We start from the raw sequence: 25,287 nt of genomic DNA, 5'->3' as shown, positions 1-25,287 counted from the left end.
GGCACTATTCTCATACTTTCCTTTAGTTCTTTGTCCATGTCACTGAGTTCATAAGTCACTGAGCATATTTAAAATAGCCAATTTAAAGTTCAATGTTTGGTCTTCCTCAAGGACAGTTTCTTTTCTTTTCTGTGTATGGGCCATACTTTTGTTTCTTTCATGTCTCATATTTTTTTGTTGTTATTACTGGACATTCTAAGTAATATAACATGGCAACTCTGGAAATCTCTGCAGGGTTTGTTGTAGCTGCTCATTCTAGTTTGTTTCATTGACTTTTCTGAACTAATTCTGAAAAGCCTGTACTCTTTGTCATGTGTGGCCACTGAGGTATCTATTCAGTAGCTTAGTGTGTTGGACAGAGATTTCCTTGAATGCCTGAAACCAATAAATCTCCGTCTTTGTTGAGGGGCTTTGTGTGCATGCTGGCACACTTTCCATCCTCCATCAGGCAGAGTTTACAACTCTGATATAACCTTCACTTCTTGGTTGCAGAAAGCCTCAAGGTTAGAGGTGAGTGCTTAAGGCCTTTTCAGATCTTTCCTGAGCACGTCCACAGTCCAATTCATACAAGTGGCTTCTATACTCTATTTTTCTTATCATGTGCTTATAATTAGTGCTTTTTGCATCCTATCCAAGTAAATCTTCGTTTATCTCAAAGTCACTAAGATACTGTTTCCTTCTATTGTTTTTATAGGTTTTGAGTTTTACATTTCAGTCTATGCTCTATTTTTAATTTTTGTGTATTGTGAGGTAAGGATTGAGGCTAATTTCCCCCCTACTATATGAATATCCTGTTGTAGCAATATTTATTAGATCTCCCCACTGAAATGACATGGTCTTGGTAAAAAATCAGCTGACTATATTGTGTAAGTCTATTTCTAGACTCTATTCTGTTTCATTGATCTATTTGTCAATTCTTAAGCTAAACCACAGTTTTGATTACAGCTTTATAGTAAGCCATATTTTTCTACATTTTTGTTGTTGTTGTTGTTATTCTAAGTCCTTTGTATCCCCATATAATTTTAAATCAGCTTATCAAAAAGCCTGGAATTTTGATAGGGATTGTGTTGAATCTATAGATTAATTTGGGGAAGAATGTTTTACATGCTATCTAGTTTATAAATATTGTACCTTCACTAATTTTTTAAAATTAACTTCTTCATACCCTAATTTTTCAATGTTTTTATTTTGAAGATAAAATTAGTAGAGTACATGAGAAACAGAATACTGTCAGTATTCCAGAAGTTCACCTTGTTCCCATCCTTGATCAAGGTTCCATTCATTTCCCACTAGATTCAACTACTAAGTTCTACCAAGTATTTTTTATACTTTATGGGAATGTAATCTTGTATATATGTGTTCATTTTATTCTTCAAAAAAAATATTTTCCATATTAAAATTCTACATTGGCAGTTACAAAATTCCAGGAAACTGAACTTATTCATACTATATTCTGACTTCCAATATTGCTATTGAGAAGTCAGTATCTTTCATCTCTGGCTACTTTTAAGACTTTTTTCTTTTCCTGCTGGTGTTCTGAAGATTAGGTAATCCTGTTTATAAGAATTTTTTAGTGCTTTTCCATATTTAGGTACATTCAGTAGGGGGGCTGGTCTTGCCTTTAATAGAAAATAATTTTAAAACTAAAATTAGAATCTGACTTTAAATACTGCTTTACACCCCATTATTCAAAATTTATTCTGACCCAATTTCATGTAATCATTTTGTTCCACAGGACGATAGTAGATGGTAAGAAAGAAATCTATAACAATTTCTTGGAAATAAAAAAGGTGAGGTGACTGGTACTGCACCAACTCTACTTATTCACAAACCTTCCGGTATTCTCTCAACATGTCTGTTGAGATCACTATCACTAGTAATTTAAGAAAATAAGAATGCAAAAATAACATGAGGGAAGGCACACTTACCTCTCATACTCAGAAAGCAGTCCTTTCGCTGACCTTGAACTTACTGTGAGAGATACATGAGGAATTGAATACAAGATAAAAGGAATCTGTAAATCACCAGAGGATTCCAATGCTAACACAGTAAATTCAGAAGTATTATTCTTTTTGTTGTTTATATCATTAAGATGGGATAACAGAATCAGATTACTTCTACTTCTTATTTCTCATAAGAATATGGCACCCTCTAACTTGTTACTATAAAGTTGACAACCATTCTGGCCATTATTGAGTGAGTTTCTAACAGACAAGATATATGGTATTTAAATTTCTTTTACCTTTTTCTTTCTTCTTTTTGAAATAGAAGAGTACCAAAAGCAAACATTTCAGCTTCCAATTTGAGGAAAATGGTGAAATTTGCTCAATGTAGCCAAAGATGTAACATTTATCATATTAATGAACTTAATTGGCTAGTATATCATCCTGCATCTGCTATTTCTGTTCATCTTTGGTTTCAAGAATCATCCTATTAAGCAATTACCCAGTGAAGCACTTTGCTAATATCAACTATTGCCAAGCTTCTTATATAATTTGTTCAATCACACAAATCAAAACTGTCTTTAGTAAGTTAAATAAATTCCCTTCCCTGATATATCAGAACAAAAAACACACTATGGTGTTAAACATTGTTTGTGGTACTTTAGCATAGTGCAAAAGAAAATCTATTTCCTGTTTCCTACCAAAAATAGACATAGGTAATAGTAGCGCATTATTTACATTTTAATCCTGTACAGACAAGGGACAAAATAATAAAGACCTCTCCCAGAAAATACTATTATGAAATATTTAAAATGTGAGTAATAAAAGTATCCACTCATCAAATACCTTTCAGAATCTATCTATTCTACTAAATTGTTTAAATAACTCAGGCTTTTTACATTCATACATAAAACTCCTGATTGAGAAAACAAGGGATATAACACTAAAATAACTAATATTTGAAATACATAGGAAAAAGCATATCTATTCAATGACTTTCACAAGTCAATTAGTCACTGATAATATACTTTAAAGACTACTGTTTTTGATGATCATTTATAAGATAATTCTTCTTTGTTCTAGAACAATGACTTTTTATTCTGTATACAAATATAGGTAATCAAATTACTTGTTTCACTTATATACTTTTCACCTCCAACCCTTACCACCATTACAGCAATTAAACTGGACAACTTGGGAGACTAGAGCTAAGTTTACAAGAATACATAAGAAAAAAAAAATCACACTTAACACTCATTTTAGGAGATGAAAAGTTTACTTAGAAATTGCAAATATTCAGCAAAGGTAAGACATAAACACTAATTTTCCATATACTACAGAAATACAATAATTTATAACTGGCTTGTTACATTGTCACATGATAAAAAGAACAAACCTAATGGAAAAGAATGGTTCATTCTACTTTCTGCTACTTATCACAACTTAGTAAATGTACCAGTAAGTACTGGAAGACAGCTGCATAGGAAAATTAGAATTCTAGGGCTGCTTGTTAATATACATCATTGTATTATAAGAATAATATAAAACAAAATAGGTACATATATACAATTAACATGCAATTTAAGCTATTATTTTGAAGAAACAGGACAGAATTTAGTGAACACAATTTTTAAAATGTTATTGTTATAATCAGCATTATTATGGTATTTTACATGGCATGAAATTTCCTCCTCTAATGCTTGGCAAACTAAAACAAGTTCTAGAGCAAACTTAAAATGAAGACAAAGGAAAACTAGAAGTGGATGATCCTATTAGACACTTATCCAAATATTCTAGGTAGTTTTAAAGTACTATAATTTCATTTTTATCTTACCAGCTCCCAATTTTTAAAAAAATCATAGTTTGTACCTTATGAATCTGCACTGTCCAATAGTACAGTCAAGTGTTATTAAGGTCTTGAAATGTGGCTAGTCAGAATTGAGATGTGTCGTAAGTACAAAATACAAACTGTATTTTGAAGACTCAGTATGGAAAAAAGTGTAAGATAATAACCTCTATGTTGATTACAATGTTGAAATAACTTTTTGAATATATTGGATTAAATAAAATAAATTATTAAAGTTAATTTCACTTGTTTCTTTTATTTTTTTCCAACATGGCTACTAAAAAATTAAAAACTATATTATGTGGCTCATATTATATTTATATTGGACAGTGCTGCTAATAAACTACGGTCATTATATATTAGCTTTAGAATTTAGCATTAACTTTAAGCACTGTGAAGTACTAACCCTCCGAACACCGTAAGCATGCTCTGCACATACCTTATTTCAAAACTGATTTTCATCCTCTGTCAGCCATACATTTTGAAAGTAAAAGGAAGTCACAAAATATTTACTCCTTTAAAAATGCCAATTAATATACTGTGAGAACTAAAGGAACTTCACTGCCGACTGCTAGACTGGGAAAAAAATTGTTGAAGAAAAACAGCAGTGCAATCAGAGTGAAGATAATGAGTTATCTTCAGTAGAATAAGTTAGTCAAACTTATCCTTAATGCCCAGAACCTGACCTTGCACCACAGATTTTAAAACAACATTGACTGCAACTTCCTTAAACACTCCATTATTTAAAATATCTTCAAGAAATGTAAGTAGGGTAAAATTAACACACATGGTGAATTTTAATAGGAGAATACAGCATCTGAGAACAAACCCTTAAAGTCCCTTAATGTTATAGTAGGCAACAAGTTATCCAAGACACTTGGGTTTAAAAAAAATTTCTTTTACAAGCTATCAAAAAAACCACTGACCTTTCTCCCCACCCCCGGCCCTTTTTTTTTTTCAGCTTTTGTAATAAAGGGTATAAATAGTTGGCATACTTTTAATACCTAATCTTTTCTTTTTTCCAACTCAAAAAATCGGTTAATCTCGTTTGTATTCCATTATTCTCCTAGGAAAAACACACACCAAAATACAATAATGACAAGTGGTCACTTCAGTCAGAAACTAGCATCGCAGTCATGGAGAACCTTGCCAGGAAGCAGTGCCTAATTACACTGAGAATTACATACACTGTTCCTCAAATCTCAGACTGGAAAGAGTTTTTAAAACTATTTTTATCTGATTTATATTTTAAGTAAACTCTGTAAAAAAATGTCCTGAAAGTCACAAATTAACAGATTCTGAAATTACTCTATCATTCACAAAAACTATCCCCCCTCCCCCCATTTTATAGATGTTTGGAGAAAACAAATAAGCAGAAGTTATTTAATGTAACTTCATATTGTGTCACCATGTCTTTCAGACACTGGAAGGCAACCAAGATATAGAGAAATAAACAGAATCTGAACCAGATAATATTGGATACCAATATATAAACTGATTGCTAAAGACAACAGTTCTTTCTACAGTTCAGCAGCTTATTTATTAAGACATTTAATCACATTTATTAATGTGTATTACACAAGAAACTACTTCAGCTTCTCACATATCCTACCTTCAGACCATGTTCTACATAAAAATATTATACTTTACTAACTCCAACCTAAATAAACCTAATAATTTGTCAAATTACATAATTTTCCAATTTCAAAATTATATTACTCTACCAAATATACTCCTCAGTAAAAAGATAACAATTGTCTCCTTTCTGAAAGCTGTTAGCTCTGGTGTTAGATCAATCACTAAGTATTCACTGAGCAGCTACTATGATTGTACTCAGGGTACAATGATCCATTAACCAATAAGAAAAAACAGCTCCAAATGCAAAATGATATTGTGAGGGAGAATATATGAGCATTTCTAACAGAATTGTGTGTGAGTCAACATTTGGACATATGAAATTGTTCATCCCTATGACTTCTGAAAAACCTCAAATTTATTACCCATCACCCTATAAACATTCTGAAGTATGCTGCATAGTACTTTGAGGAAAGAGATTGCCATACATAAAATTAAGGCTGATTCCCTATACGTACAGACAAAAAGCCAGAATACCATGATTCATAAATCACTGAAGACTTAAACAGTTTATGCAAATATCTAGTTAATTCAGGCACGTGGGCACTTTTGTTAGGTTTCCAACTTTGCTGGGCAGAGTTGGTCTAATAAAGAAAACTCTTAAATAGGAGCACTGTAACAACAGGGAAAAAGAAAATCCTTTGGATAAAATTCTTTGTAAAACACTATAAAAATCAAAGTTCCAAATCTCATTTAAATGTGTATATGTACATATACGTATACATACACAAATATATATGCCCTAAAGGTAGCTAAATTTTGCTGGAAACATTGTAGTAGTAAATATTTATGCCTTGCACATATCTGAACTAATTATTTTATGTGAAATGCTGTATTTCTCCAAAGCTATTAAGTATGTGGACAACATGCTAAGACAGAAGGTAGTTTTATCTTTCTAGCCTTTAACAATTCTGAGTGGGTGAATTCCTACAACACACAAGGTTTTACTGGAGGTACTGAACAAGCCCAGGGTCTGCACATAAAACATACTTGGGAAACTGAAAGTTTAGAAAGCAAAATAGGTTGTCAGTTTTAAAAATCAACAGTATTCATTTTCTTCAATACGATTCAAAAACTGAGGCTGACGTCAACTAAAGCAAAAATATAATCTCCCCCACCCAGTTGACCAAACAAGGAACATAACACAATACAGAATCATTTCCACAGAAGACATGTTTTGGAGAACATTCACAATAGCCCTGGCAAGATAGAAGCCACAAGATGCTAAAGCAGACAGAGGGCATTCTACTAGCTACTGCACTTGTAGTGATTTATAAAAATACTATCCGCACTAGCATTTTAAAAGCTAGCAATATATTTAGCATATTTTGCCTTTTATTTTTTGCCACTGAATATAAAATTTTAGTCCTAAATTTACTAAATCAACTACACCCTGAGGAATAATAACAGACTCATAAAAGAAATGGCAGGGTTAGCTTTGTGGACCATATGATTATCCAGAAAGCACAAACTATATATTAGCTAATATTCTTGGAAGCACGAGGTTTCATCAGCAGACTAAGCTACTGTATTTTTTTAGCAGTTAAATTTGGTTTACACTGTTAACACGGCCCAGTGAGAGTGGAGAAGTCAAAGCTGGGAGCCTGAGGTATTGCCCTTCCAGATTCCCAAGTTACACACTGGTTTTCTGTTTCTAGTATGTACAACAGATTGCAGCGCTTTAGGGATACAGTATTCAACAGTTCTCTGTAAAGCACTTTGGATCCTTTAGCTACATATTTTTACAAAACTACAATGAAAAATTATTTGCTATCTTGAAATTGGAATTCCTATCCCTTTCTTCTCCACAAATACATAGAATGCCACTTTTTAAATTCCAATTCAATATACTTCTGAATTTCCTCCAATATTTGAAGGTATGAAGGTCTTGTTTTCCTTCCTTTCAACTACCTTGTCTTAGGCCTGAATATGTGATTGAGGGAGGGTCTTGAAACTGAGAAAAAAGACTCATTTAGGACAAATGCTTGGCTTTTTTTAGGGCACAGTGCCATCATTTTCCTTTTGGACAGAGGCTGACCAATCTTCAGGCTGATACTGAATTACACATGTGCCACCCTCTAAATGTGATGCCTCTAACCCAAAAAGAGCTGTCATGGAGATCTAATTCTTTTTGATAGGGCACTAAAAAATGATAATGAAATGCAAAACCAAAGCACCCTACCTGTTCATATCATTATCTCATTAAAAGACAAAATACCCCATAGAACCATGCCTCTCAATGGAAATAAACAAAATAATGAATCTCATAATTAACTGTTTGATAACACTTCTAATTATTTCAATTTCTGCCTGTTGTTGTTTTTTTTTTTAGCCTAACCATTAGATTTAAACATAATCTTGCTCCAAAAAATTTAAGGAAGAAAGGCGCTCAAGTTAACATAGTATGATACATAGTTATTTTTAAAAAGACACTGTGTGATGGTAAGTAGAATTTGTGGGGTCTGATCTTTCCAACACAATGCCTTCACCACACTGAATGCCTAAACGTCCCCATGCCTCTAAGCACTTCTCCATCAAATAGGAGCATAATACAGAGCATACCCAGGCATGGGGAGGCCGTAGCACTGTAAAGTACTAGGATTTGCAGAGAAGTTCTATTTGAGAAACTCATTCAATGTTGCTTAAATTATATAGCTCACTTTAAATATTTTAAAGTTTTAAAATTTAATTTTCTAGTAAAAATATAACAGTAAGCTTATACCATCCTTTTGCAAAAAAAAAAAAAAAGACAGCAATTACTTCCTTTTATCACCTTCTGTAATTTAGGGGAACTAAGGCAGAAATTAGATTGTTGTACAGCAAGTGGTAGAAGCACTCCTAAACTGCATTTAGTCCCTTTACAGATACCACTCCCTGCTATATAAAAGAAAATTACTAGACTCACAATTTGCAACAATATTAAAAGTTTTCTCTTTACACACACACCTGTGTGTGAACCACAAGCATGAGTTAGGATGACCTGAACATATCTAAATGACATAAAGTCTACCATATATGCTTTCCTACAAACTGCCACATAAAAATCTAAGAACTTTTATTTCCATATCTTGTGTTAAGTAAGCCCCTTATCGGAAGATTCAAGTGACTTTTTTTTAACAACTTGTATACATTTAACCCTATTAAAAATTAATGAAGTCTTTAATTTAAATTAGAACTGTATCATAGGAATAAAAAATATGCCTGAAAGTCTAGGTCTAGAGTGCCTACAGAAGTAATAAAATACTAAATTCTAGAAAAGAAAAACAGGACATTAATACTTATGAAATCCTTAAGTTTAAAAAAAAATGACTCACAGGTTTAAGAAATATTTAAAAGGTCAAGTTCAAGTTGGGGGGTAAAAAGGAGAAGCATAAATCTATTGCATATACTGACTCAGATCAACAAGTAGATGAAGTCAAAGGATTTCTTCAGATGCCTAAAGTGGCTCTGGTTCGTTGGCAAGATCTGCCCTTTGACATCATAAACGAACAGCAGTGCTCATAATCAAGTAGACTTCTTTAGTTCCATAAAGTTGTATGGATTTTTAATATAAAGTACAGTTAATGCAATTACATAGAGCTGCATTTTTTTGGCTGGGATTTAAATAAGTTAAAACAAGGTAATTAAATGGGGGAAAAAACCCAACTGAATTAATTTATTCCATATTTAACAGTTACCTCTAAGCATCTTGGAGCTGGAATGCATCATTCATTTATAATCTGTGCACTAATCCATTAATTTCTCAATCATCTACTCTTTTCAACCATCATTCATGACCAATCTTTCTCTTCTTCAGTTAATCACTCACTAATTTAATAAATATTAAGTGAGTCTTTACGATGTGCAAAGGGATACAGCTGAATTTGGGTACACTGTAACACCAAAATAGGTATACTAAAAAAAAGGTAAAGTGGAGAGAGAATGAAAGAGTTATTTACAGATCTTATTGCTTTCTGTTTGTCAGTATTATTCTTGACCCCTAGGATGGTACAATAACTTACTATTCTTCCTAGGGCAACTATGATAAAATGTTTGTCAATTTAAATCATCTCCTCCTTTTTAGCAAGCAGGTATTTACAGAAATATAAGTGAAGACTAAAAAGCCCCTGAAAATAGATATATCCTTTCTATTGCATGACCTCATTCAGTCAAAGACATAAAATCATGCTATAGTTAGTGAATTTAAATGTTGACCATTTAGGAAACAAAAACAACCATATAGGGTAATACTAGGTGTTTCTGTGAATGAACATTTGATAAATGCAAATTTTATAAATAAAGTAGTACACAAAAATCACATACCAAGCAGTATCCTTTTTGGATATTTGTATTTTCATTCCCTACTTAACACTTTATTAGGAAGCCAAGAGAGCAAGATTTATTAAAGGACTAAATGGCTTCAGAAAGTTATGGGTTAAGACTCTTAAAACACATAGAGACAATCAATACCAAAGATGGACAAGATACTGTGTGGAAGGTATAAAAAGGTACTGAAGGCATGAGCATTATGAAAATTTAGCTGATGTTTCACAGAGTATCATCTATAATTTGACTCTCTTATCAAAGCATAAGAAACCCTATTAGTTGGGATACTTAAAATGATGCATGGAAAAAGGTAATATTGATTTTGGCAACATGTATTTAGTGGGACAGGGTGAACCTTTTATATCTTCTTTGAGTTTTTCTCTTTCCTCCCCCTCCCCCCCAAAAAGAGCTGAAAATCATAAGCTAATTAACTATAGAAGTCTAAATAGACCCTGAAGTTTTTGTTTCACGAATATCTCATTAAAATATAGCTTGTATACAAACAGCTGTGGAATTCAGTTCATAACGGCATTATTTTCTCACCTAAATGCTAAAAAAGTTGTAATATTTGCCAAGAGGGAACACCTTCTGGTGTTTTTAAGGTTCACTCAGTTACACAGTCTGCCAAATAAAGGACCTATTTATTTTCCTTTAAGGTAATGCATCTCCATCTAGTCAGGGTTCCTGCCACAGTGAGACAGGAGAGGTTTGTCTTTTTCTATGTATTTCTCCCCAGCCTATAGATGACCTAGGAGGTAAAAAAGAGAACTGAAGAACTGACAAAGCATGAGGTCACACTTGTTTCTGCCAGTATTACATTCTGCACACACAAAGGACCACAGACAGCTTCCATCATTTAGGGAAACTTTTAGAGGAGCAGCTCTTGTTCATTTCTCCTGTGGGTTTTTGTTTTGTTTTGGGTTTTTTTTGTGTGTTTGTTTTTAAGCAAATAGAACGGAAGGAAAGTATTTCAGTATGCATCCCTGAAATAAGTCAGAAAAGGAAAAACATACAAAGGTGAAAGTGACAAAAATATGGGATAGGGAAAATAAAGAAAAAGCTATGGGGGAAAGAAAAAACATGGGCCATTTACAAAGAGGTAAATATATTAAGAAAATAGACATTACCTGGCCCTATCCCCACCTCTACCTCATCAACCTGAAAAAACCCAGCCCTTGTTATAGAAATGATAAGATACAACTATACCACGGATACTTTGGTACCTCATCCCTGATAAGTTCAGTATCAAAGTTCTTGTTTTTATTTTTAAAAGGAAGACTGATAAACTAATCTTCAAAACTTTTCTTTCCCCCTGGCTTTTGCCAGTAAACATCTACTAGTCACTTCACAAAAATTTTGTAGTTTTTTCATGTATCCTCAATAACAAAGACTATTTAAAAAGGAATAGTTTTATGGATACATTTTAAGAAAAAAATAAAGTAATAACTTAAATGGTATTCCAAGTTTTAGAAAAAAAGTTGGTTTTAAAAGGACTGATGAATGTTTTTGGCATATACCAAATGTGAGGTAAAAACAATCTATCAAAACTAGTAATAAAAATAATTTTCCAGTACTGCAATCACACAAGCTCTTAAAATTAGTTTTTTTAAAATAACCAGTTTAAAAATGGATTATATTGGAAGCATGATTTTCAGAAAAACCTCAATACTTCTGACTTTGGTTATGTTAGTCTATAATGAGTAGAATATGCTAGAGAAAGAGAAGTGGTTTGCATTTTCACATATCCATCCATCTAGCCATTTGTTTTTCAAAACAACAATTAGGTCAAGTCATTTACATCTATGTTAATTTTCTTAACCTGAACTGCTATATAAGTTTTTAATTTAAAAACAATTAGCCTATGCAGCAATTGTGCTGAGGCGGGGAGGTGTTTGAATCAATTAAGAGACCCAAATGAGAAGCCCATACAAGGAAATATAAAGGATGAGAAGTTAAAAAGAAAAAATTTAAGACTGACTGTTCAGCAGGAAGTAACTATACAATTATTTTATCTCCAAAGGAATGCCAGTTTTTAATAAATAAAATGAAAGAGTCACTATGGATTTTTAACCCAAAGATGAAGAACAATGTTAGCCAATTAAGTAGCAAATAGTCCATGCAACTATGTAAAGACAGGAAAGTAATATTGCACTAAATGGGGAACCTTGCAGGACTCATCTGCCTCTTTCACTGGCTCAAAGTAACCAGCCATTTCCTGTATGCATTGGCAAACCTGGCTTGTTCTACGTTCCGGCAAGTAGACAATACTTGATCAATGAACCTGTGCTCCATTTCTAGGCCTAGGGAGTCTGGAGCTGGGGTCCGCTTCAGGCGTTTGGTTTCCTGGGAATAGCCTTGCTTGCTAGAGTCATTCAGTCCATCCACCTCCATTGCCTGAGACACGTGGGAGCCTGCTGGGATGAGGTGCAAGTCATTCAAAGCCCCCCCGGGGCTGTCTGCAGGCAACAACTGGGTCATGCTGAGAGGAAGCCTACCATTTAAATGATGCTGAAGGTAGAAGACATGCCGTCTGTGAAAGAGGGAAGAGAAAAGGAAGAAAAGGGAGAAAAGAAAATCACATCCCAAAGTCAAGCTTTTCAGAAAGAAAACAAAAACAAAAACAAGTTAGTTGATAATTTCTAAATATACAGTGGTGAGTTCACTGTCCCCTTTATAAACTGAAGTTATCTGGTGGAAGGAGGAAAAACGGCTGAGACGAAGTCTTCCAGTATTTGAACAAAATCCCAGCTTATTGGTTTGTTTATGAAAAGAACCCTACCCCAAAAGTTTTCAATAAACATTTACTGAAATGACAATGACCTGGAGTTATTACCCTCTGGTAACTACACTATGAGACAATAAATAGTAGTCTTAGCCCAATTTCTTCTATAAATTGTAAAATAAATTAACCTCACTGATATCCTAAAACACAAGTGGCTCAAAAACAAGAGGATTCAACCGCTCCTCTGGAGGCTTAGTCCACGGCTTCTATCCAATACTGGCTTTAATAAGCACAAGAGATCTGATCTGCTGCGGTTGATCTTATTATCTAGAAACCAACTTAACTTTCCCATGAATCCATCACTACATTCTCCTTAAAGATCCACATGCAGTGAGGATGTGCTGGGCTCTCGGCAAAGCCTGTGAAACAACACATTTCCTGTTTTCTCTCTAAGGGCAGCAGTTCCCCTACCCTTAAAATCACATGATGGTGCTGGGGAAAAGCAAAAATCCATTTGCCAAATCTCCAAAAATTTTTATTCACAGGGGATATATCTATCAATATATCAATATAACAAACAACAGATTGTAAGCTGTTATAATTCATCTTTCACAGTAACAATTTTAAGCCCTTAAGAGATAATTCTACTCATTTTCCAAACATATTCTAGAGTAGAATATAAAATGTGCCCATTTTATAGAGGATAAAACTTAAAAGAACAGATGAACTGCCAAAGGGGCAATGAGCCAACAGTGGAGTACTACGCTATGTTATATATTTAGGCCATCACAACTGTCTCTTTCCCCTTCTCTAAAGGCCCAAATTCCAATAACCTTTATATGAGCAAAGAAAGTTTCGGTTTCATTATTTTAGCTCTCTCTCAAACATAAATTAAAAAAAAAACAACGCCAAATCTTGCTATTAATATGCTTCAACACAAATAGCAACAAAAATTTGTAAAACTATAACCTGCAAGTTAAGATCTATCTTCTTTCTTGAATGTGTAGAATAAGAGAGTCTTGGTTTTAAGAGAAAAAGAAAATTTTATATTTTTGAATGTGCCAAAAAGGGTAGTCTTCTATCCTTTGAATACATTTATCGTGTAATAACAGCTGAATAAATCTTCCTCAAAGAGCCTAGAAGACAGGCTAGACTGGAAGAACAGGAAAATCCTCAATAACTTTGAAAATATACAAATTCAAAAAAGGCTTTCCTCCTGCCTAGCACAGGCAAGTCTTTTGTTTACAGAAGCCTATGGCCTGAAGTAGAATCAATATTTATGAAGACAGAAATGCCTTCAACTGGAGGAAGATTCCCTTGTCCGTCTCCCCTCCCCCACTCCCCAAAATAATAAATCTCCAAGCAAGGGATTCACACACCTGGACTTCATTTCAGCATGAAATTTACTTTATAGTCAAATGTATTCAAAATTCAGGTTATGAGGCTGCTAATCCTCTTTCATCACTCCTTCCTACTAGTCCTGCCCCCTCCCAAAGAGTAATTATCTTATACTTCACTTTAAAACAAAACAAAAAGTATCAAGAGCAACTATGTTAGGATTTTTTGGTTGATTTTTTTAAAGGCAGATGGTGGTGCTCCATCCAAGATATGCTGAATATAAGAATTTCCAAGGAAAGAGCTCAGAAACTTTCATTTTATTTTGAAAATTAGTCTGTTGCATAGTCAGGAGTAAATATTGCCATGCCACAGGCAAAGGTCTGAGTGAAGAACTTAATACTGATGATGATAAAACACAAACTCCTTCTAATTCATTAGGGTAAAACTCCACAATCTAACGACCATATTTATCCAAGTAGACAGAAGTCAAATATAAGACTTTTTGTGGCTCTCATTTTATGCACACTTTCATGTAGAACACTGGTTTTCCCTTCTCTTACCTATGACACCACAGCGTTTCATGTCCTGGGTAGGTATCAATGAGATCAGTGCTGAATTCAATTTCTTCTTCTAGAAGATAGGGAAGATTTATCCTTGGTTCCTCTGTTGATGCTGCTGCTTCTTGATCTTTAGGAAGAATTTGGGCTGGCTGGCTTCTCAAAGGGTTTTGTTCCAATATAGAAGTGTCTATCACAGTTTGGTTAATCAAAGACTTTAACAAAAAGTGGCGGTAGTGAAATCCACTGTGGTCTGAAACGTGCATGGATGCCCAATGTTTAGTAGAAGACAGTTCATCAAGAAGAATCTTGAAGGAAGAGAAAAGGGAAATAAAAGAGGCATTCCCAAATGTTTTGCTTTCTTCATTAATGTCTGGGATTTCTTTTTGATTAGTTCTTTGTTTTTTGTTTTGACACCATCCCTACCAGTATTACTCAACTCCTTGTTCCTCTCTGTAAGATGAGGGTAAGGTCATCTACTTAAAGTTATTTAAGCATTAAATGGTATTATTTGTATACAATGTCCAGCACAATCATTTAGTGGAAGCTCAATAAATGCTAGTTTCCTCTTATGACTATTAAATTTTTTTTTAAAAAAAGGGCACAAAATTTAAGGGCTTATTTCTCATTTTTCTCCTGGACTTTAATTAACCAGATTTTGATTGCCACACATAGAGAAATGCCAAATACTAAAATAATGACGAACATTAGGTTGTTCATTTACAAGTAAAGATAAAGTGAAAGGAAAAATATAAATTCAGGTTTACTTTGATATAAATTTTATTTTATACGTAACAAATACTACTATTTCTAATGTATTATTTGTTCAATAGACCCAATTTAATTTGTTCTTTCTTATAAGTGCCCCAAGGGCAGAGGGACCATGCCTGTTTTGTTCACTACTTAATTCTAAAGGCTCAGCACAAAAACCATGCATGAATAAGACTTTTTAGGAGTTCACAACTTTCACTATTCATTTCAAATGCACTTAACATCAATGAAAAATGTGTTTTTTAAGACAGATGAAATAAAATTCAGTAGTGAATTGTTTAAATCTTTATATTAGCAAGACTGCAAACCTTTAGTTTGCATTTCTAATGGAATAATAAAAAGAAAAGCTGCAGTTATGAAAAAATAAATTACCTGGCAGTATCTTGGGAATGTGTCAAACATACATGGGTTTTGATCAATAAAAGGTATATCAAGGGCCCACCACATTCCACCAGGGGATTTTCAGACCAGTTGAGGGAAAAAAAGACATACACTTGTGAACAGTGAACAATATAGAAAGTACAATGCCAAATGACTCCTTTTACCTGCTATTAAAGGCCCTGGTCAAATGCTTTTTCCTGTACCAACATCCTCTTCCCTCTCTACCACTCACAGTCCCTCTGGCTAGAAGTAATCTTTCCCTCTTCTGGCCCTTCATAGTACTTGGGTGTTCTCTTACATATATTATAGGAATTATTTTGTACAACTTTTTATCCCCACTAAACTGCAAATTCCTTTTTTTGTCTTTATTTTTTTAATATTACATTCAAAAAGTATGAGCTCCCCATATAATCCCCACCCTCCTCACCTCACTCTTCCCCCCTATAACAACAATCTTCTCCATCATCATGAGACAATTCATTACATTTGGTGAATACATCTCTGAGCACCGCTGCACCTCGTGGTCAATGGTCCACATCATAGCCCACACTCTCCCACATTCCACCCAGTGGGCCATGGGAGGACATACAATGTCCGGTAACTGTCCCTGCAGCACCACCCAGGACAACTCCAAGTCCCCCAAACGCCCCCACATCTCAACTCTTCCTCCCATTCCCTACCCCCAGCAGCCACCATGGCCACTTTCTCCACATCAATGCTACATTTTCTTTGATTACTAATCACAATAGTTCATGAATAGAATATCAGTAAGTCCACTCTAATCCATACTCTATTCCTCCATCCTGTGGACCTTGGAATGGTTGTATCCACTCCACTCTATATCAAGAGGGGATTAGATTCCACATGGATGCTGGATGCAATCCTCCTGCTTTCAGTTGTAGGCATTCTTGGTTCCCTGGTGTGGTGGTTGACCTTCTTCAACTCCATGTTAGCTGAGAGAGGTAAGTCCAACAAACCAGAGTGTAGGAGCTGAAGTGCAAATTCTTTAAAATATTTACTTAGCCCTAATTGATGCTTCCATCCTCCTATAGCCACTAGCATCAGAATGGGTATTTTATGAATGAATGAATGAATGATTTAAAGAATGAAGTGACTAAGACAAAGGGATAAGATTACTTCCAGCTAGTATGGTCACATTATATTGGTGAAATGTTTTAAATGTCTCCTCTAAATTCTAATGAGTTTATTCATAGACACATAAACTTACAAACAGAAGCTATAGCTGGTGAATCTCTGAGAAATGGAAAACAAGACTGTTGACTTGATTTAAAAGGTGAGCAAAACAGTACCAAATGGGTATTCTACTATAGACTTATTGCGATTCTAGCAATGGAAGAAATTATATCATTGATTGGGGGGGGGCAGTGGCCACTGGAGGTTCTGAGGGCAGGGAGAGGGAAAAACGTATAACACAGGGGCACTTTTGGGACTTGGGAATTGGTCTGAATGACATCGCTACAACAAATGCAGGCCATTATATATCTTGCCATAACCTACAGAAATAGGTGGGAGAGTGTGAACTACAATGTAAACTTTAAACCATGCTTAGTGACAATGCTCCAAAATGTGTCCATCAATTGCAATGAATGTACCTCATTAATGGAGGATGTTACTAATGTGAGAAAACGTGGGAGGTGTGGGAGGTGTGGGGAGTGGGGCATATGGGAATCCTTTATTTTTTCTTTATGTAACACTTGTGTAATCTAAGTATCTTTAAGAATAAACAAAATTTTTTTAAAACCTAAAAAAAACTTCTGTTTAAAAAAAGTTAAAAAATATATTACCTTTAATTTTAAAAAAAACAAAAACCAGAAAAACAAACAGAACAGTACCAGATGAACCTGCACCTGGAAAAAAAAAATCACATCTTAAGGTTTTAATATTTTTGAGGAATTAACCTGAAGGACATGTATGGTAAAATACAGCAATGTTTAAAATTTTGGTATGGCTTCTTAATACAGTTTGGAGAGAGTGTTCTATTTGCTTAAAAGAAACTTACATAACATGAAAAACTTTTAGATATATGAAAATTTTTTCAACAAAATCAATTTGATTTCTTAAAAATATTCTCACAACAAAAAGACAAACAATCCAATTTAAAATGTGCAAAAAACTTGAACAGACATTTCTGCAAAGAAGAAATGGCCAAAAAGTACATGAAAAGATGCTCAATAGGGAAACGGAAATCAAAACCACAGTAAGATATAATTTCACACCCACAAGAATGGTTACTATTAAAAAAAAAACAAACAACAGAAAATCACAAGTGTTAGAGGGAAGGAGAAACAGGAGCGCTCATTCATTATTGGTGGGAATGTAAAATGGTGCCACTGCTGTGGAAGACAATTTGGAGGTTCCTCAGAAAATACAGAATTACCTATGACCAGACAATCCCACTTCTAGGTATATAACCAACAGAAATGATAACAGGGACTTGAACAGATATTTTCATACTGATGTTCACAGCGACATTAGTCATAACTGCCAAAGGATGGAAGCAACCCCAAGTGTCCATCAACTAATGAACGGATAATTAAAATGTGATAGACACATAAATGGAACATTATTCAGTCATAAAAATGGAATAAAGTTCTGATACATGCAACACAAGGATAAACCTTTAAGATATCATGTTGACTGAAATAAGCTAGATACGAAAGAATAAATATTATATAATATCAATGATATGAAATAATTAAAACAAGTACCTTATAGAGTCAGAATCTAGACTGTATGTAAGTTACCAGTGGACTGGGTGGGAGTAGGGAATGGGAAACTAATGCTTAAATTGTTAAGAATTTCTAATTGGGTTAATGGAAAAGTTTTAGTAATGGATGTCAGTGATGGTAGCACAACACTATGAACATAATTAGCACCACTGAAATATATATCTGAATGTAGTTCAGAGGGGAAATGTTAGATTGTATATACAGTAATAGGATTAATGTTTTTGTAAATCCATGAAACTGCACTACACAGTGAACCCTAAAGTTAAACCATGAACTAGAGTTAACAGTACAATTACAAAAATACGCTTTCATCAATTTTAACAATGCAAAGTGCTAATAATAGGGTGGTATATGGGAACTCTGTATTTTATGCATGATTTTTCTATATACCTACACTTTCTAATAAAAAATTTAAAAACTGGAAAAAAACACAAAACTCAGACTTTTAAATATTAAGAGAAAAATCTACTACATTTCCCTCCTAGGATGTAAAGATGCTTATTAAACCAGAAACTATAACCAGTTCAGGGCATTTCTTTACTGGAATAAATAGATATATAGATGTGGACAATGATTTAAAAAAAAAAAAAAGACAGCAATTACTTTAAAGTGGTCTTAAGTGAAGATGTGGCTTAAACATTAAGGTACGAGTGAATTTTATATGACATACCGTCAATGTTAATATTTCTTTCCAACTTCCATATAATTAATGAATGAGTGACTGAATAAATAAACCACAAGAAAACTATAAAAACAGGACCATGAAAAAGAGGAATAACAGCTTTCAAATGAAAGACTACTAAAAAGGACATTCTTATGCACACACCATCATCACCTCTACATTTTTTAAAATGACATTTAGTGTTCTTCTGATTTTAAAAATGATACAAAAAATTTTATAAAAGTGTATAGTGTAAAATGTAAACCATAATATAACCAAAAATTTAGAAAAGCATAGTCTAAAATATAAACCATAACGTAACCCATAATGGAACCACAGTTAGTAGCTATATTTCAATATCTGTACATCAGCTGTTGCAAATATAATATCCACATGTAAAAAATTCATTGTTGGGGAAGGGGGAAAAGGCTTTGATGTTGGGTATATGGGAGTCCCCTATACTGCATATGTGACTTTACTGTGATCTAAAACTTTTTAGAGGACAAAATTAAAAATTAAAAATTAAAAAAAAAAAAAAAAAGGGATGCAGACACTGAGGAAGGAATGGAAGAAACTGCCTTGCCACCGTACATGCAGGGCAACAACTATTACTGTGATGAAAGGCAAAACATCAAAAACAAAGTTTTATGATACTTTTCATTTTTTAATACACCAATTTATTTTTTAGTTTGTCTAAATTATTATGCATTCTATTCTAATCTTTAAACCTATCACCTATCAATGCTATTACATTTTCCTACTAATTGAATTTGGCAATATATTAGGCTTCATTTTTTATTAAGTTTTGGATCACAGAGGTGTTCAACTATGGCAGAGTAGGAGCACTGGTGTGGGGTGTCATTGATTGGGGATGCATGGGTGGGAGTTCTCCAGGGCATGCATTAGGGCATAGAGATAAGTTCAGATGTTCACTGGGTATTTTCATAGTGATAGAGTTATACATGACAACTGAGGGAGTGCTGAGTTTCCATCTGGGGGAGCTCTGTCACATTCCCCAATGGAACAGCAATAATCCCCCAAGTACAAGGGCAAAGACCAGTGAAGGATGGTCCAATGATGGGCCCTTGATACTGACAACTATGCTTATGAGCCTATGTGCTTGAAATTTCAACTAGGCCTAGAGCTGCAGGGTGCCTAAGAGTTACCTTCCTGAGAGCCTCCATGTTGCTCAAATGTGGCCACTCTCTAAGCCAAACTTAACAGGTAAGTGCATTATCTTTCCCCCAGCATGGGACATGATTCCCAGGGATGAGCCTCCTGGCACTGAGGGATTACTACCAACACCAGGTGCTGATGCAACTAGAAAAAGACCTTGAATAAAAGGAGGAAATGGTAAAGACAAAGAGTTTATATGGCTAAGAGACTTCAAAATGAGACAGGAGGTCATCAGAGGGTCACGTTTATGCACATCTCAGCAGGATCCCAGAGACAGCCAAAGTAGATACAACCCCAGGTACTTGTGCTCCTGAGGGTTACAGAGACACACAGGTTCTACAGTCATGACAGATGGCTCTGGAGCTCATTGCCTTGCCAGTGGGCCCTACCCTGGAATTCGTGCTCCTGACTGTGATGGAGTTGGACTCAGATGTGACCTCTCTATACATGCCTCTTCTGTCACTTTACTGAACCTGTGATTGGCACAGAGGTTTGTGTGTGATCAGGAGACTTGAATCTCTGGACTGTCCATGTGCCAGCTGGGTCCTGAGCCTCAGCAGAGTTGCAACACCTATTCTTCAGTTTGTTGGACTTACCCAGGTCAGCTGACAGGGAGGTGAAAATGGTCAACCACCACACCAGGGAACTGAGACTGTCTACAACTGCAAGCAGGAGAATCGCATCCATCAGTCACGTGGGATCTACGCCCCTTCTCAATTTAGAGGTGGAGTGGACATTACCATCCCAGGGTCTACAGGATGGAGGAATATAGTATGTATTGGAGTGGACTTCCTGGTATTCTACTATAGAACTGTTATGGCTCTAGCAATAGAAGAAATGATATGGAGATGGTGGCCATGGGAGTTGCTGAAGGCAGGGAGGAGGAAGAGGTGTGATATGGGACATTTTTGGGACGTGGAGTTGTCCTGAATGATACTGCAGGGACATATGCCAGGACATTGTATATCCTGCCATAACCCACTGGATGGACTGTGGGAGAGTGTGAACTACAATGTAAACTATGGTCCATGTGGTGTGGCAGTGCTCCAGGGTGCATTCACTAATGCAAGGAATGTGCCTTACTGATGAAAGGGAATGTTGATGTGAGAGGAGCGGGGGTGGGGTAGGGAGTAGGGTATATGGGAATCTCTTATGTGTTTTAATGTAACCTTTTATGTGATCTATTTTTCTTAAAACACACACACACACAAAACCAACAACCAGGTATTTGCACACCAAAATATAAATAAAGTGATATAAGATGGTCATTATAGACAATTTCAAAAATACAGAACAATATAAAAAAAGCTAACAAAAATCACCAGTTATTCTACTGTCCCAGTATACTTAACATTCTGGCATACAGTCTTTCTGCTTTTCTTCTATGCATGCATATGAACAGGGTTCAATTTTAACACAAATTTGGAATATTCTTTTGTACTGATTTTATTTCATTTAAATTATAAACATATTCCCATGTCATTAAATATTATAACAAATTTTAACCTTTACATATTTCATTATAAAGACTTTTACAATTTACCCATTCTATTTTGTTTCCACTCTTATATATGTAACACATTTATGAACATCCTTATATACAAATTTATGTGCATCTCTTACTTTTTAGAGGAAATTTGTAGTAGTATATTTACTGTGACAAAGAGAAAAATTTTGTAAGGTTCTTGATATATACTGTTTTAGTGCCCTCCAGAAAGGCTATATAATTTATAGTCCTACTGAAAGTACATGTTAATGCCTATTTCTTAAGCTCCTTGTCAATACTTTAATCTTTACAATAAATGAAAACCTGTATTAAAATTGTATTTTATTTTAATTGTATTTCCTTAATTATCATTAAAGCCAAACACTTTTTCTCATTTGTCTGTGTCTTTTTATGAATTGCCTACTAATTGTGGTAGTCATTATTTTCCTCATGCGTTTAAAGAGATTTTTATATATTAAAGATACTAAGCTTCCATTTACCATATAAAGTATTTTTCTCAATGCATTACAGTGATTTTTTAAATTCCTTTTTATCCTTTATATAACTTTTTATTTCACGTAAAGTTCAGTTTGGCATCAATTTAGCTAGTATCACAATTTTTTTTTTAAGGTTTATTTATTTTTCTCCCTTCTCCCCCCCACCCCAACCACCCAGTTGTCTGCTGTGTCCATTCGCTGTGTGTTCTTCTGTGACCACTTCTATCAGAGGCACCAGGAATCTGTGTTTCTTTATTTTTGTTGCATCATCTTGTTGTGTCAGCTCTCAGTGTGTGAGGCACCATTCTTGGGCAGGCTGCAGTTTCTTTCGCGCTGGGCGGCTCTCCTTACCAGGCGCACTCCTTGCGCGTGGGGCTTCCCTAAGCGGGGGGGCACCCTTGCGTGGCAGGGCACTCCTTAAACACATCAGCACTGCACATGGGCCAGCACCACACAGGTCAAGGAGGCCCGGGGTTTGAACACGGACCTCCCATGTGGTAGGCAGACACCCTATCCATTGGGCCAAGTCTGCTTCCACAGTACCACAAATTGAACAATGAATTCTTTCTTCAATTATATGAAATGCCATATTTATCAACAATGAAATTTGTATTTATTATGTACTGAGCTTTGTTTCGGGGCTTTGTATCTTCTTCTATTACTGTGTTTATTTTTGAGCCAGTAGCACAGTTTTAATTACTCTATCTTTACAAATATTTAAATATTTAGCAGTATTCAGTGCTCCTCAAAAGCTTCTCAGCAATTACTGCTTGGGGCAAATAGTCTGGTGTCATACAATTAGTGGTAAAATGAGATCGAGCATACAAACTTCAATCTCACTGCTCAGCTTTCATTCAACTAAACAAGTGGCTTTATCTATAGACAGAGGAGTAGGGGAAGAAATGACTGAAGGATCCAAAAAAAGAAGAAAAGAAAAAAAAAAGGATCATTAGTTTTAACAGGAGAATTACTCACTGGCCTATAAACTGTCTAGTATATTAAATTAACCAAATCTGGTAACTGGAGCAAAGAATATAGAGAAATACTTTTCTTTTTAAAATTATAGCATCAACTGAGCCCAATCTCATGGGAACATCAGTGATAATAGCTTTTACCAAATAAATATAGGAAGTCCCAAAATCTTGTGAGGAAAAATAACTAACATAAGTCTTGGAAACATTCTGAGAGTTTCTGGATTAAATTTTGCATTACATTTTGAAATCCAAAGAACCTAGAGACAACAACTATTGACCTCACCCAATATGGAAACTGAGCAAATTTCTACTTCCACAAAATGTAGCTTGTGTATACAAGCTAGTAAACCCAGACACCTACTAATTCATCTAAGTGTGCCTACTTGCCCAAATAGTAAATCCTTTGTTTGAATTAAAATGAGCTGAGAAGACAACAACCAGCAAGATGGTGGCAGAGTAAGGAGCTCCTAGAGTCAGCTCGTGCTACAGGGCAGTTAGTAATCACCCAGAGCTATCTAAAGCACAAGTTTGGGGGCTCTAGGAGACCAGAAGAGTCTCCTGCAACAACCTTGAAAGAATGTAAGGAGGACACTGCCCATTTGCAGAGAAGATTTATAAGTAGAGTACTCCATGCCCCGGAGGCCAGTGCCCATGCTCCACTGGAGGCATGAGCTGGCTCAGGAGCTATTTAAGGCTGGAATTGGAAACTCCACTTCCCAAAAATGGGGGAGGAAGAGACGGCTGGGCACCAACTTCAGCTACTGATTAGTAAATTCGTCAGGCTAAAGTATAATCCTAAGAACAGCTAAAGTTTGAACCTGTTCAAGTCAGAAAGAAGCCGGTAACCGCCCGCTTAATTCTGCCCCTGGCACAAAGGGAAGAGGGACTGACTGAAATCACGGTGCTGGTAGGAACGGGTTCCTTTCCATCTCGATCAGACTGCAGCTCCAGCATAAGCCCTAGCCCCACCGTCCACAGGGAAAAAGCTGGGGGGACCTGTGCCGGCTTCTCCAGGAAAATACAGGTCATGCCGCGGAGGCTGGTGATCATCCTACTTTGGCAGCACAAGCTGCCTCAGGAGCTATTCTGCGACTGGAATAGAAGTTCCATTTCCCCAAAACAGTGAGGGAAGAGACAGTATGCCACTGAGTTCAGCTACTGATTAGTAAATTTGGCTGACTTAAGTATAACCCTAAGAAAAGCTAAAGTTTGAACCTGTCCAAGTCAGAAAGAGGCCAGTAGCTGCCATTTTGACTCTGCCCCCATCATGAGGGGAAGCGAGGCTGACTGAAAATCACAGTGACAGTAGGGACCAGCTTCTTTCACCCAGATTGGATTGCAGCTCTAGCCTAGGCTTCAGCCCTACCTCTGGCAGGGAGGAGGCTGGCAGGACCTGCAGCAGTCTCTCCTGGTAACTGCAGTTACATCTAGCTGGCACAGACTGTAATAGTTGAAAGTCTACCAGTACGGCACAGATTGCTACCCACACTGCAGCTCCATCCCTGCCCTAGGCAGGGGAAAAAGAGACGTGAAGCTTCAACACTCTCTACGCAGCTACAGCCTAGGACTGCACAACTTGGATTATTATACACGGCTATGGCTCTGTCCCTACCCCTGGCAAAGGAAAAAGTTGGGAAAAGCTTCATCAGTCCCTGGGGCACTGAGAACAGCCTGAGCCTCTAGTTTACAACACCAACTACATCCTTGGCTTCTACTACACAACCAGCAAGGGAAAAAGGGCAAGAAAGCCCTAAACTAAAGAGAGAAACTGCACCCAGAATAAATACTCCAGTAAGTGAGATGCCAAGACACTAACAAAAAATTATGATCAACACCAAGAAACAGGAAGATATGACCCAGTGAAAAGAACAAGATAAGCTTCCAGATGACATAAAGGTTCAGACAACTAATCATAGATGTTCAAACAAATCTCTTTAATAAATTCAATGAGATGGCAAAAGAGATTAAGGATATTATGAAGACAGAAAGAAGAATTTGAAAGCATACATTAAAAAATAGTAGATCTTATGGAATGAAAGGCACAATAAATGAAATTATAAACACACTGGAATCATATAATAGCAGATTTTAAAAGGCAGAAAAGATTTTAAAAGGATTGGCAAGCTTGAAGAAATAGACTCTGAAAGCAAACATAAAAAAGAACAGATAAAAGAATGGAAAAAAAATTGAAAAAGTTTTCAGGGAACTAAATGATAGCAAGAAACATGCAAATATATGTGTCATG

The 25,287-nt window shown here is 35.4% G+C and overlaps 1 protein-coding gene across 1 annotated transcript in view; it reads right to left on the bottom strand.

Moving 5' to 3' along the window:
* Positions 1-3,200: 3,200 nt before the first annotated feature.
* PTAR1 (protein prenyltransferase alpha subunit repeat containing 1) overlaps positions 3,201-25,287 on the bottom strand; it is an 81,173-nt gene continuing 59,086 nt past the window's right edge. The window contains exons 6-7 of the mRNA XM_058301689.1: positions 14,350-14,654; positions 3,201-12,259 (exon numbers count right to left, since the gene is read on the bottom strand). Of these exons, the coding sequence (XP_058157672.1) occupies positions 11,917-12,259; positions 14,350-14,654 (648 nt within the window). The 3' untranslated portion in view covers positions 3,201-11,916. The remainder of the gene's footprint in view (positions 12,260-14,349; positions 14,655-25,287) is intronic.

The sequence above is a fragment of the Dasypus novemcinctus genome, chromosome 8, assembly GCF_030445035.2.
Source record: "Dasypus novemcinctus isolate mDasNov1 chromosome 8, mDasNov1.1.hap2, whole genome shotgun sequence".
NCBI classification, from domain to species: domain Eukaryota; kingdom Metazoa; phylum Chordata; class Mammalia; order Cingulata; family Dasypodidae; genus Dasypus; species Dasypus novemcinctus.
Note: the sequence above shows the minus strand (reverse complement) of the source record. Positions and strands in the feature narration are given on the sequence as shown.